General features: G+C 33.7%; 3 protein-coding genes across 3 annotated transcripts; 1 reads left to right on the top strand and 2 right to left on the bottom strand.

The window, feature by feature from the left end:
- Window positions 1–1,292: 1,292 nt before the first annotated feature.
- On the bottom strand, window positions 1,293–3,541 carry LOC107888900 (60S ribosomal protein L14-2). Its single transcript, XM_016813167.2, has 5 exons — window positions 3,360–3,541; window positions 3,179–3,280; window positions 2,407–2,536; window positions 2,039–2,151; window positions 1,293–1,500 (listed from the first exon to the last, which is right to left on the bottom strand). The coding sequence occupies exons 1-5, from the start codon at window positions 3,360–3,362 to the stop codon at window positions 1,444–1,446; spliced, it is 405 nt and encodes a 134-aa protein (XP_016668656.1). The 5' UTR covers window positions 3,363–3,541; the 3' UTR covers window positions 1,293–1,443.
- Window positions 3,542–4,510: 969 nt separating this feature from the next.
- LOC121206007 (uncharacterized) lies at window positions 4,511–5,314 on the bottom strand. The gene has a single exon (XM_041076161.1). The coding sequence runs from the start codon at window positions 5,312–5,314 to the stop codon at window positions 4,511–4,513; it is 804 nt and encodes a 267-aa protein (XP_040932095.1).
- A 110-nt stretch (window positions 5,315–5,424) lies between these two features.
- LOC107888901 (uncharacterized) lies at window positions 5,425–11,364 on the top strand. The gene is made up of 4 exons (XM_016813168.2): window positions 5,425–5,634; window positions 9,157–9,288; window positions 9,768–9,863; window positions 10,502–11,364. The coding sequence occupies exons 1-4, from the start codon at window positions 5,577–5,579 to the stop codon at window positions 10,570–10,572; spliced, it is 357 nt and encodes a 118-aa protein (XP_016668657.1). The 5' UTR covers window positions 5,425–5,576; the 3' UTR covers window positions 10,573–11,364.
- Window positions 11,365–13,184: the final 1,820 nt, after the last annotated feature.

Genomic DNA, 13,184 nt, shown 5'->3' with positions numbered 1-13,184 from the left:
AAAATTCACGATAAGTAAAGAAACTTTAAACTTAGTTATTTATAAAAATATATTTAAAAACAACTTCTAAGCTTTTACAATATATTTCTAAAATTTTATCAATTAAAAATTTAGACCATCAACAATCTAACTATAACATTTTCTTTTTTGCTGCAAATAAGATGATCTCCTAAACCCCGATGACGCTGCCAAGGAACTTGAAGCCGTTGCTGGACTGGTGGACGTATCAGTTGATCTCGATAAGCTGCAAGGGGGATGGAAACTAATATACTGTAGTGCATTCTCATCTCGGACTCTGGAAGCCATCCAGGACCTCAGACCTGAAGATTACTCCTCATAACACTTGGCCACGCAATTGTTACATTGTTATGGTTGTTTATTTGGGGCTCTTAAATAAAAATGGCTATTGATAGCGGGTACTCAGATATTTATGAACATTGATTTTTTTTTCTGACTAATTCTTTGGGATTTGTATGTGGAGCTTATAACCTAAAAATTCAAAAAAATGCTTCAATTGAACAAAGATTTTGACAATATAGTGGAACTTGAATTGGGAGCTCCTTGGCCTTTGCCTCCACTTGTCACCGCCACCTTAGCCCACAAATTTGAAATCCTAGGTTAGTTATTTCTCCTATTTTGAGTTCATCTACGCCACTCAAATTTGGGTTGGTGTCGAAAATGGATATATACTATTTTATATTTTTATTTTTCTGTTTTATACCCATGTTCAACATATGGATTTGACCTCAAGTCAAACTTGTACATATGAAAAAAAAAACTTATAAGAGAAAATTGAACATACCACCTTGGCGGAAAAGCATGTGCACGTAACAACCACACAGAAGTCCAGGTAATGGTGAGTGCTCACTCCTTTTTTCTTTTTCAAGTTATTAAAGGATCGTATCTTCATACTTAAAATCAAAGTAATATAGAGTTTGATATATTATGTGGATGGGATGAATGACATGCTAAATAAAATAAACTGTTGTAATGTGATTAATAAAAATGCTGTGTTTTGACGAAGATGAAAATAAGATATGAGAGAACAACAGTGTAACTTCGATTACCAGATGCTTTGAGGCCACCATCTAATACGGGGAGCGGGTAATTCGATGTTTACCTTTGTTGATGCTGATACCCGTATCACCAGAGGTGATAGGGGGGAGCTCAGGGTTTCTGTCATCTCATAGTTTTACTTTGTAGCATGGTTTAAATTATCGGATCAAATCCATCGATTAATCGATTTAATCAATTGGCCGGTTCAACTAATTGAACTAAAAACTGTGACAGGCTTAACCTCCGAAATCAAATGTTGCATCTACTAAAGAAAGTGCCCCCAATTGATTCTTTTTAATCCTTTCTTAGATAAAAACATACAAAAAACAAAAATGCAGAATACTAGAAGACAAAATTAGCAAAATACTCAAAATCTTCTGAATCACTTCAAGATGCATTTTCCTTTTTCAACTTAGCAAGCTCTTGCCTCACAACTCCAGCTTTCTGCAAAATCATATCATATCCATTTTTGGTTCAGAGTCTACATAATAACAACAGAAACAAGATACTAGTGTTTCCAAGTTATTCGGGTTTTAATTGGAAAAAACAAAAAAGGAATAAATGTGGTTAAGTAACTATTGATTTGAGCTATTTAATGAGCCGGACTTGTGTAGCCTAATACTTGAATTCTTTTATTAGCTCATAAGCCTAACCCAGTTTTTTTTTTTTTAATTAATATTGATAAACCTCAAGTTCAAGCTCAAGTATAAATAATCGAGTTTGAAATTGAGCAAGAGAATAGAACTATATTTTCAGAGTAATAAATAAATTTAATCGAGCCTAATTGCGTAAGCTTGGCAATTCAATTTTTTTTAAAACCGATCTCAAGCTCTAAAAGCAAAACTCGATCGAGCTTATGTTAAGCTTGATCTCAAGTTGCTTATAGCTTAATATCGGCTATGCACGACTCGATTTCACTCTTACTCAAGAGTACCTAACATCAAACAAACAACTAAACACTCTACATGTTCCAATAACTAACCTTGATCTTGGCCAACATGATCTTGAATCTGTCGAAGTCATTGAGAGATGCTCTCTTCTTTTGAACAATCAGCTTTTTACCCCATGAGCTATTCTCCCACTTGTTTTTAACATCTTCCATTCCAATAAGAACAAAAAGAAAAGAATAAGCTATGTTACTTGGACTTGAATAAAAATGTCAAAAACCGATACGTTTCCAACACGAGTCTGTTCAAATTTTTCCAAGCTTTCTATGTATTTTTAAACTTTTGGGCAAATCATATTACCAACTCATGTCCAAATATGCATAGGATACAAACGTTAGACACAAGTGTTTCAACAAAAATGGAAAGTGAAACAATACTGGCAGACAAGAATAGATTTTCTTACCAGCTTTTTCCATTGCTTCAATCAGTGTCTTCTTCTTTGGAACACGAGGAATGTCAATTTTGAAATCAGTCAATTGAAGCCTCTTAAAGTTCATTTGGCCCCTCACCATATCTGGGGCATCAACTAGAGCCTGAGATGATGAGACACGAAAAAAAGCTCCATTCAAGTTTTACACAACTTAACATATCCATATTAGTCCTCTTCAACTACGTTCACGACTAAACTTGCACATTTAACACATTTACTATCTCAATATCATCCCATGGTATGCATATACAATAGTATCACAAGTAACAACCAAGGCAAAACAGAAACAGGTCAACAAATTAAACTTTTTCATTTTAATTTATATCATAATGTTGGCACATATTCAACACGTATGGAGTCAGATATAGTCCTAACTAAGGGCGTAAATGACATATACTAGTACTCGTTAACTTCTTCATTTTAATTTGTTTCGAAAGTTGGAATAATTGAGATTGAAGTCAAACAATTGAATGGTTATCATGAATCAAGCCCAACATCTAAAATTAAAGCTAGATCAAACTCGACTCGAGCTTAAAACCTCAAATTCCGAGTTAAGCTTGAGATTCTTACAATTTGAACTCGGATTTAGCTCGACTACAAACTTGGTCCTAACCTTTCAAACATAGAACCTATTTTCCAAATCAATCTCACCAGGAAGGAAACAACTAATCCTACTTAAAAACTAAATTTCCTTTTCACTACCATAGATGAAATAAATACATAAAAACTAAATAAAATTACATACTCTGTTCTGGTCAACAACATCGACGATGACGACGAGCTTGCCGTAGTCTTTGCTGTAGTTAACGAGAGCGACTCTCCCGATCTCAACGTACCTTTTGAACGGCTACACACAAAAAAAAAAAAGAAAAATCAAAGAGTGAATAGAGTGAAAAGGGCGGCGTTAGAGATTGAAAAAAACTCACCATTTCTACACAGCGTGAAGAGCGTTCTGAGCTAAAAGGAGAGATTGAGCGGCCGAAGAAGAAATGTGAAGAGGGTTTTGAGAAGTTAGGGTTTTATTATATGGTACTTTTACAGGTTGTTTATAACCGTTGGATCTATCCTTTCTTTCCAGTGATGATGGGCTTTAGGTTCGGGTCAAATTTATCTAACCCATATTGCTATTTGACAGATTAAATATTGTTAATAAATGTTAAAATATGCTGTTAAAATTTGATATTTAATTATTATATTTTAAAAGTTAAAAATTTAATTTTTCTATTTTTTAATTTAAAAAATTTTAGTCCAAATATTATTGTCATCAGTCATATTTGTCAAAATTTGTCAACTTAGTATATTTCTTTCTTTCAATCATATATCACATCACATGAGGATAGTTTAATTAACATGTTAAATTGATAAATTTTGATAGAAAAATAAAAATAATTACCATATTAATAATTGAACTAGAATTTTTGAATAAAAAATATCATTTTTAACTTTTCAAGTATAGAGACTAGGGCGAAGGTAGAAATTTTTTTAGGGGGCCAAATTAAATTTTAATTTTTACATAATAAAAATGCAATGTCATCATTTGAATAGATTATATCTTTATAATTTTTGAAGGACTAAATAAATTTTTTTTATCATTTTTAAAGGGCAAAAGTGTAATTTTACATTTACTAATTTAAATTTTTTTAAAAATTTAAATAATCTAAATAAAAAATTTTTCATTTTAAGGGGTTGGGGCTCCTGTTAGCCCCCTATTACGCCACTGATAGAGACTAAATCTTAAATTTTATCAAAATATAAACATTAACTCAGATTGGGCTTATATAAATAAAACAAACAAAAGTCCACTTGAAATTAAGGCCGGACATAACCTCTGGCCCAATAAAACCTTGACTGAAAAAGACAAAAAAACTAGCTTAAAAAAATAATAAAGAAAGCTCTAGATCATCAATTAAATGTTACCGTCTTGTTTGCCCAATCAAATAATCTGACGCCTGCCATTTCCATCTTTTCTTTCAATTTAGACTTAATGGCAATACCATTTTCCAAGGGAAGCTCTAAACCACCGATGCTTTTGATCTGCCAATTTAGACTTCCCCCTTTCTTTCTTCTCCCCCTTTCTTTAGTCCGGTTCTCTTTCGCAGTCGATTTTCCTCTGATTTTCGGCATACGTGGGAACACTTTCAACCAGGTACATTTCTTCTTTTCTTCTTAATGATTCTGTTGCTAGTATGTGTACTAGACTGTTCGCTGATCTTGGGGTATATTCAAACCTTATTTTGCTAGATCTGGACTGTAGCTGATGAATATCATGAATATAAACCCCTATTTGCGATTTATCTTCCCCTGTCGCCTTGCATTTCTTTATTACCGATAAAGAGTCGCCTTCGATAATGATTTCCTTCTCTTGCATGTTGAGTGCTATTTGGATCACTTTTCTACAAGTGAGTGCTTCGGCTGCGAAGGCGGAGAGAACTCTATGGTGAATCTCTGTGCATGACAGGAGGACGAAACCTTTTCTGTTTCTGACTACTATCCCAGAAGCCGATTGTTGGTTGCGCTCATTATATGCTCCGTCAAAGTTTATTTTCACTATTTGACCAGGTGGGCGTTTCCATTTAGTATTCTCCTTAGAAACTATAGAAATAGTGCTCTCTAAACCATCCATTTCTTCTAAGTAGCTATGAACAAAGCATGCAATTTCCTGACTAGATCTGTTTGTTTTATCATGTATTCGAGCATTTCTGTCCCCCCATATGGCCCATAATGTACAACAAAATAGTCTATAAAAGGAGGTTGGCTGGTCAACGAGGACCCTGGTAAGCCACTGTTCGAACTCTAAATTTGTTTCCTGTAAAAAGTTAACAGCCGACAATAATCCCCATACTGCCGTTGATACAAGACAATCCTGAAAGAGGTGGTCCATTGTTTCTACTTCTTCACCATAACGAGGACATGTTGGACTATTTACTAGTTTCCTACATGACATATTTACCCGAGTAAGCAAATAGTTCGGAGAAATTTTCCAGCATGTAATTATAATTTTTTTTTAGTAGATCTAGGCTCCACAGTTTTATGTAGAAAGGTTTGTAGTCAGGATATAAAGCATAATTTCTAAGTTCCAGACTTTGTAATAGTTTATAGGCGCTTCGAATAGAGTATTTGCCGCTCCAAACCCTAAAATCAGCATGAGGTTCCTTCGTCAATGGGATGCAGAGAATATTTTCATCCACTTCTTCTGGGAAGGTATTGACAATCAGCTCTCTATTCCATTTCCTTTCGTAATTACTGAATAGCTCCACAACTTTATAATCATGCAAATTGACATTAATTGAAGATGATCTAAAATTTCTATAATATGGAATCCAAGCATCATTATAAACTGAAATGTTTGTACCAGTACCTACCTTCCAATAAAGTCCATCTACCAATACACCTTTTGTCGCCCATAAACTTCACCATATATAAGAGCTATTATTTCCTAAAGTCGATTTAAGAAAATCAACTTTCGAAAAATATTTCACTTTAAAAAATTGTGTTACTAATGACTTAGGGTTATCTAAGATCCTCCAACCTTGTTTAGCTAAGAGAGTTATATTGAACTGAGCCATGTCTTTGAACCCCATTCCACCTTCTTCTTTAGAGCGACACAAATGCTTCCATTGACACCAATGAATACCATTTTTCCTAAAGCCTTTTTGCCACCAAAATTTTGCTAAAACATTATCGATTCACCACATAATGAATTTGGTAGAAGAAAGCAAGACATAGTATAGGTTGGAATTGCCTGGAGAATTGTTTTAATAAAAATCTCTTTTCCCCCTTACGATAATAACCTAGTACTTTAACCTTTAATACGCATAGTGACTCTTTCTTTTAAGTTTAGAAAAGACTTTTTTTTCCTTCTACCAACCACATTAGGAAGCCCCAAGTACTTTTCGAGATTAGTTAAGCTTTTAACTACCAACAAGGACGAAATTTCTTCTTTTTTATCTTTTCAGTAGTGTTTGAGCTGTAAAAAATCGTTGACTTGTTAAAATTCATCCATTGACCTGAGCATCTTTCATATTTTCTAAGTATATCTTTCAATATCATTGCACATTTATTCGTTGCTTCCCCAAAATAAAATGCAATCGTCTACAAACAGTAAATGAGAAATTTTTGGCCCTCTTCTACTTGCCTTCGAACCTTTTAACAAACCCTCCCCCATACCTATTCTCATTAGTGCTGAAAGTCCCTTGGTACAAATTAGAAAAAGGAATGGACTAAGTGGATCTCTTTGACGAAGTCCCCTTGAAGGTTGAAAGATTCTTCCACTCATTCCATTTATATTTACTACATAGGAAGTTGTAGAGATGCATTTCATGATCAAACCCACCCAATCTCTTGAGAATCCCATCTGTAGCATAACTTTCTCTATGAAAACCTATTCAACTCTATCATAAGTTTTACTCATATCTAGCTTAACTGCCATATAACCTTTTTTTCCCATGCGCTTTTGTCGAAACGTATGTAAGATTTCATATGCTAAAAACACATTGTCAGAAATAAGTCGCCCTGGAACAAATGCGCTTTGTGCACTGTCTATACAACTACCAATGACTTCTTGGAGGCGGATTGCTATTGCTTTTTCCACGATTTTGTAAATAACCATGCATAAGCTTATAGGCTTGAAACTAGCCAATTTAGTTGGCTAAACACTTTTGGGATGAGCACAGTATTTGTCATATTAAGGGACTTTAAATTCTGATCACTATTTAGGATAACTAAATAGAAAGATTCAACATCCTTACCAACTATGTGCCAGTATTTTTGAAAAAATAGAGCTGGGAAGCCATCAGGTCCTAGAGCTTTAGTGGGCCTCATGCCTTTCAAAACTCTTTGGATTTCTTCTGATGTAAAAGGAGATAATAGAACTGTGTTTTGCTCATAGGAAATTTTATTAACAGTGCCCCTTAAACAATGAGATAGATCTTCAACTCCACTTGACGTAAAAAGTGTCAAAAAATAAAGTAGCTTCCTCACAAATCTCTTAACCTTCAATAATTTCCTTTCCATCAACTGCTTTTAACCTCAAAATTTTATTGGTTCGTCTCTGGCCTGAGGCACATTTATGAAAAAAAGTTATATTTTTATCCCCAAGTCGAAGCTAATTTGCTCTTGTCTTTTGTTCCCAATACATTTCATCTTTATCAATCTCCATATTTAGATTAATTTTTGTATCAATAATCCTTGCCATTGTTTCGTCATCCCTTTCTCTCTCTAGTAGAATTTCCAAATCTTTTGTTAACTTTCTTTTTAGTCCCTCGTTTTCCTGATAGTGATTTTAATCTTTCAAGTTTCTCTGCTAACGTGCCTGTATATGAACCCCATACGCCTTTAATTTCTCTTTCGAGAGATTCCTCCATAGTCCACCATGCCTCAAATTTAAATTTAAGACTTCCTGTTAATATGCCACCATTTTTTGTGTTTAAAAGAAGAGGACAATGATCTAACGTTGAATTTGGAAGATGTTGAATGCTGCCCAATGGGAACAAATTTATCCATTTTTTGTTTGCAACTCCTCTATCCAGTCTTTCCCTAATATTTGTTTCTGAAAAATTTCCTCTTTCCCATGTGTACCAAACCTCCGAGTAGTCAATGTCAACAAGTTGGCATTTCTCTAAAGCCTTCCTAAATGCTTCCATTCTCCCTTGTTCCTTTTGGATTCCACCACTTTTTTCGAAAGAAAACATAATTTCATTAAAATTCCCACATACTATCCAAGGGAGATTTTGATCTTGATCTAACTTTCTGAGCATGTTCTACGAAAGATTCTTATTATTCAAATAAAGTGAACCGTAAAACCCCGTGAACCTCCATTCTTATTTAACACCACCTTCCTTTATCGTTACATCGATATGCCATTTGGAAAAACTTCTTAAAATGATCGAAATATCTTCTTTCCATGCTGGACACAGATTGCCCTTAGAACCTTCTGCTTCAAAGTTGATTCCATTCATAAAACCATAGCTCCTTCTAACTTTCTCCATACATTTTTTGTCGATTTTTGTCTCCATTAAGAAGACAATGTGGGGATTATGCTGCTTTAACAAGTATCGAAGTCTCCATTTTGCCTGTAGACTCCCCGATCCACGGACATTCCAACATATACTTTTCATTGTGCCCGGTTGGCTTACCTTTTGGCAGCCGTCGATCCATAATTGTAAGAGGTAATATCTTGTTTCGAATTTTCACTCCTTATCTCCATGTGAACTCCTGCATGATCCACCATATCCTCATGTTTTAACATTTTTACTCCATTTTCATGTGATTCGCCTGTGTTGTTTGTTCCTTCCCCAACTTTTGGAAATTTCCTTTTCCTCGTGATGTTTTCATTCTTTTGAAATTTTGGCATATTTGCTGGAACCATTCTTTTCCAGCTAGATTTTTTTTTAATGTAGAGCAGTTTTCCATCACGCTGTTACTTTCAATTGATACTACTGTCTTCATCATTCCAGGATCTACTGCTTTATTTTTTAATAGTTCCTCCAAACCTAGCACTTGTAGTCCGTCTTGATGCTTTCCTAACATATTATTCCCTTCTGCTATGTTTCCTCCAAGCCCGGAAACTATAGGCTGTTCTGTGTAACCAGTATAAGAAACTTTGAGAACCCATCTTTATTGAAAAAGCATTTATCTTCATACTCTCTTTTCCAACTAGCTTTGATTCTGCTTTTAAAGCCACAGAGAATGGTGGATCATCTCTGACTTTATTTTTTTCTGCAGGACTTAACTCAATGCAATCATTAATACCATTTCCCATTCTTCCACAACCAAAGCAAAAAATCGATAACTACTCATATTTGAAAGAGATCCATGATTTAGAATTGTTGTCACGAGAAACAAAGATGCCTCCACGTAAGGGTTTCTATACATCCAAATTAATTCTTAATTCATATACCTCACCAATAATTTTAGATCTAAAAACCCCTCCGAAAGTAATACCAATGGCATGCAATATATCTTTTTTATCAAATTCTGGAAGGCATGAACCTAATATGATCTAGAATGGTGACGAGTTAAGTCGGATTTGACTTTTTTCAACCTGTTTATTTAATCAATCAAAAAGAATAAAGTGCTTACGAAAGAACCATGGTCGTCCTTCTATTGCTGTCTCTAAATCTTCTTTTAGATCAAAAACAATTAGGAAGAGATTTTGACCTGCCAATTAGATCTCAAATCTTTTCCTTGTTTTCCATATGCTCTTCATATGTGCCTTGAAACTATTTGTATTGTAGGTTTTTTTTGTCCAAATAGAGCATATGAGAGTAGGTTTAACATTCGATTACATCAATGAACTTTTAACTAATAATTGAATAAGCTCTTCCGTCAACAAGGAGATCTCGTCGTTCCTCTTTTTGGTATCACCACCACTCTCCTCCATTCCAAGCTACAACAGTTGCTGTTTCATAAGATATCATCAATGCATTTTTGTAAGTGTCTTGTCACTTTAATTTCCTTAATTATAGGTGTGATTATAATTTAGAGGTTGTCTTTTGTTTATTTGCTCCTTACAAAACTAAACAATAAATTATGCTATAAAGTTAAGCTCAACACTAAATTTAATTGTTTGGCAAGTTTAAGATTTTTAAGTCATTATTCACTTGTTACTTTGATCATCATGATGATTAACTACATCTTATATTTTTGTATATAATATTTAAAGTCCACGTTTCTAGAAAATGAAAATTGTTCTATGTTAATGGCTTTTGGGATGAAGTCAATTTTTTTTTGAAATGATCGGAATTAAATTGTATATTTTTACGATAGTAAAAATGTAATTTCATCATTTTAATAGCTTATATCTTTATAATTTTTAAAGGATTAAGTCAAATTTTTATTATTTTGAGGTCAAAAGTGTAATGTTACAATTATTAATTTAAAATTTCATAAATTATAAAGTAACTTATCATTTTAAGAGGATTTAGGACCCTACCAGCACTTTAACTTCACCACTGAATGGCTTAAAATTGTAACAACCCGTTTTTGGTCATTTTAATTAGTAATCCTTTCTGTCCGTTGGGTCATTTTACATACGGGCTAGTCTTTTATTAGAAATTCTTCCTCTCAGTTCTTTCAGGGCCATTTCCTTCGCCCTTTCTTGTTAGTGTTGGGCATCTCCCTCTCGTCCTATTGTGGTAAGTTCACCGTCAAGTCTTGGAAGTTAAGGTTTTGCTCAAATCAGAACAGTGGTTTCGAAACTATAAATATGAAGTAGAAATATTTATTTTATTTCTATTTTTAAGGTTTACAACATGATAGAATAATTGTGTGAAAATTTTGTTAATAAATTTTATTGATTGAGTGCTCAATTTGACTAGAAGGACTAAATTGTAATAGGTGTCAAACTTGATTTCTATAAGTTAAGGTGTCTAATTGCTATGAAATTTTAAATTGGAGGTCCTTAAATGATAATTAGACCATTATACATTAGGATGGACAAAAATAGACATGGTTAGATGTCTTCTCAATGTTTTAACTTAATAAAAATATTCATCTTTTCTAATTTCATCCCCATAGTCGAGAATTGCAAGAGAAACCATATCTAGGGTTTTGGCCAAGCTTTCAAGCTTAATTGTAAGTCTGTTTTAGTCCCGTTTTAGTCCCATGTTGAATATGCTTATATTTTGATATTTGATGGTAGAAAATACATGTTTTTTGTTTGTTAAACTACTTTTTGAAAGTGATTTTTAATAAAAACGTCAAATAGGGACTTATTTGTAAAAGTCTATAAAATGTGTAGAAAAGTGTGAATAGAGGGAAAATGTGGACTGTTATGAGTACAAACAACATTCCGGTAGGCTTGGGTTGTAATGAAATTGAAAGAAATTCATTTTACGAACTTAGGGACTAAATTATAAAATGTTATAAAGTAGGGGTAAAAATGTAAATTTTTCCATAATATGTTTTTGGACTGAATTGAATGATGTGGTATTATAGATCAAGAAAAATACAAATTGGGTCTAGATCGGGGAAAAATAAAGTAATTGACGAATAGATCTCTTTGCCCGTTTTTGTAACCGAGGTAAGTTCGTATGTTAAAGCTTTACTTTAAATGTGTTTTAAATGTTTTAATTTATGTATGAATTATGTAATCGACCTTACAGACACATTTGACTACGATTTGGCAAGCGAGAAATCCCAATCGAACCTTAGGAATAGATTAGGATACAAGTGACATGTCACTAATGTTTTATGTTATGTGATCCAGATGCTGGTCCTGTATGTTCTACCGGTGGATGAATATACCGGCATATGTTGCGGTTACTTGACATCTTATGTGAGTAGCACCGTGTAGCTATGTCTCGACTGACAGCTTCTGTGAGCAGGCCCGTTAATGGCTCGAGAGCGAGCATATATATGTTATGAGATAAAGGTAACATTAACTACATATGTGGCACCTTGTGTGCAAAGGTTTTCCAAGTATCTGATATTATTATTCTGAGTGGTTCATTAGGTATGACAAAGATAAGAATGAGTATGAAATCATTATGAGTGGTACATGTATATGCACAAAACTTATGATTATTAAATTCGCGAAATGATGAACTCAAGGTAAGTCGTGCTAGAATGAATTATGATCATGAAAATATGGTAAAACACATTATCTTATGTTATATTATTTGCATGTTAATGTATGGTAAGGTTAGATTATTTTTTTCATACGAGCTTACTAAGCTATATAGCTTACTCCATTTTATTTCTATGTTTTATAGCGTCACCAAGCTAGCTCGGTTTGGAGATTGTCGGAGATGGTATCACACTATTAAACTATTATTTTGGGTACTGATGATTTTAAACATTTTAAGAATATGGCATGTATAGAGATTTGGTAATTTTGTTATATGTGTCATTATGAATTTAGCCAAATGTATTAACTTGTAATTGTCAAAGGCTTGATGTGGTATTTGGCCATGTAACTTGGCTTATTTTGGTTGAATTGGTTGTAAGTTTATATATATTTATATGTGCATGCATGAGCAATTGTCTCTTATGTGATATGGTTTACAAATGCTTGATAAATGGTTGAATGTGGCTTAATGGTTTTGGTTGTTGAATGGTTAAGATTAGCTCATTGGTATGCTTGGAAAAAACTAAGTAAAATTATGCATGTTATTGGTAGCCATATTGAAACTTATAGAATGTGAGCTTGGTATGATTTGGTTTTGGCAAAATATGATGTTGTAAATATGTTGAGTGTGGATAATCAAATGACATGATTTGGCATTGTTTTGTGGATGTTTTGGTTGCCTAAATATGCCATGATTTATGCCATTGGATTGTGTATGTGTAAATGAGGATGGCAAATAGCTTGGTAAATAATCTTTATTTTGTCCACACAGGTAGACACACAAGTGTGTGTGTGTGTAGGCCATGTGTGATACACAGTCTATGTCATGGGCATTTGTTTCGGTCGTGTGTCATCTGCATCTTAATTTTTGAGAAACAAAATGTATAGAATTAAGCATACGGGCAGAGACACGGGCGTGTGTCTCAGCCGTGTGAGGGACACGACGTCAAGCACCGGTGTGTGTGATACGAGTCACAAAAGCCCAAATTCTTGAAGGCGAGGCCCAATAAGCAAATTCCCAGCCCAATAAAGAAATCCATCCATACTTAGTTGAAAATTAGGCCAAATTGTCAAAGTGGCCCAAGTTGTAAAGTTTTATTTTTATTTTTATTTTTATTTATTTATTTACTTAATTTAATTTTTTATGTCAATATTCAGTCCAAGAGTCCTAGATAAAATGACC

Source organism: Gossypium hirsutum, chromosome A09 (genome assembly GCF_007990345.1).
Source record: "Gossypium hirsutum isolate 1008001.06 chromosome A09, Gossypium_hirsutum_v2.1, whole genome shotgun sequence".
NCBI classification, from domain to species: domain Eukaryota; kingdom Viridiplantae; phylum Streptophyta; class Magnoliopsida; order Malvales; family Malvaceae; genus Gossypium; species Gossypium hirsutum.
Note: the sequence above shows the minus strand (reverse complement) of the source record. Positions and strands in the feature narration are given on the sequence as shown.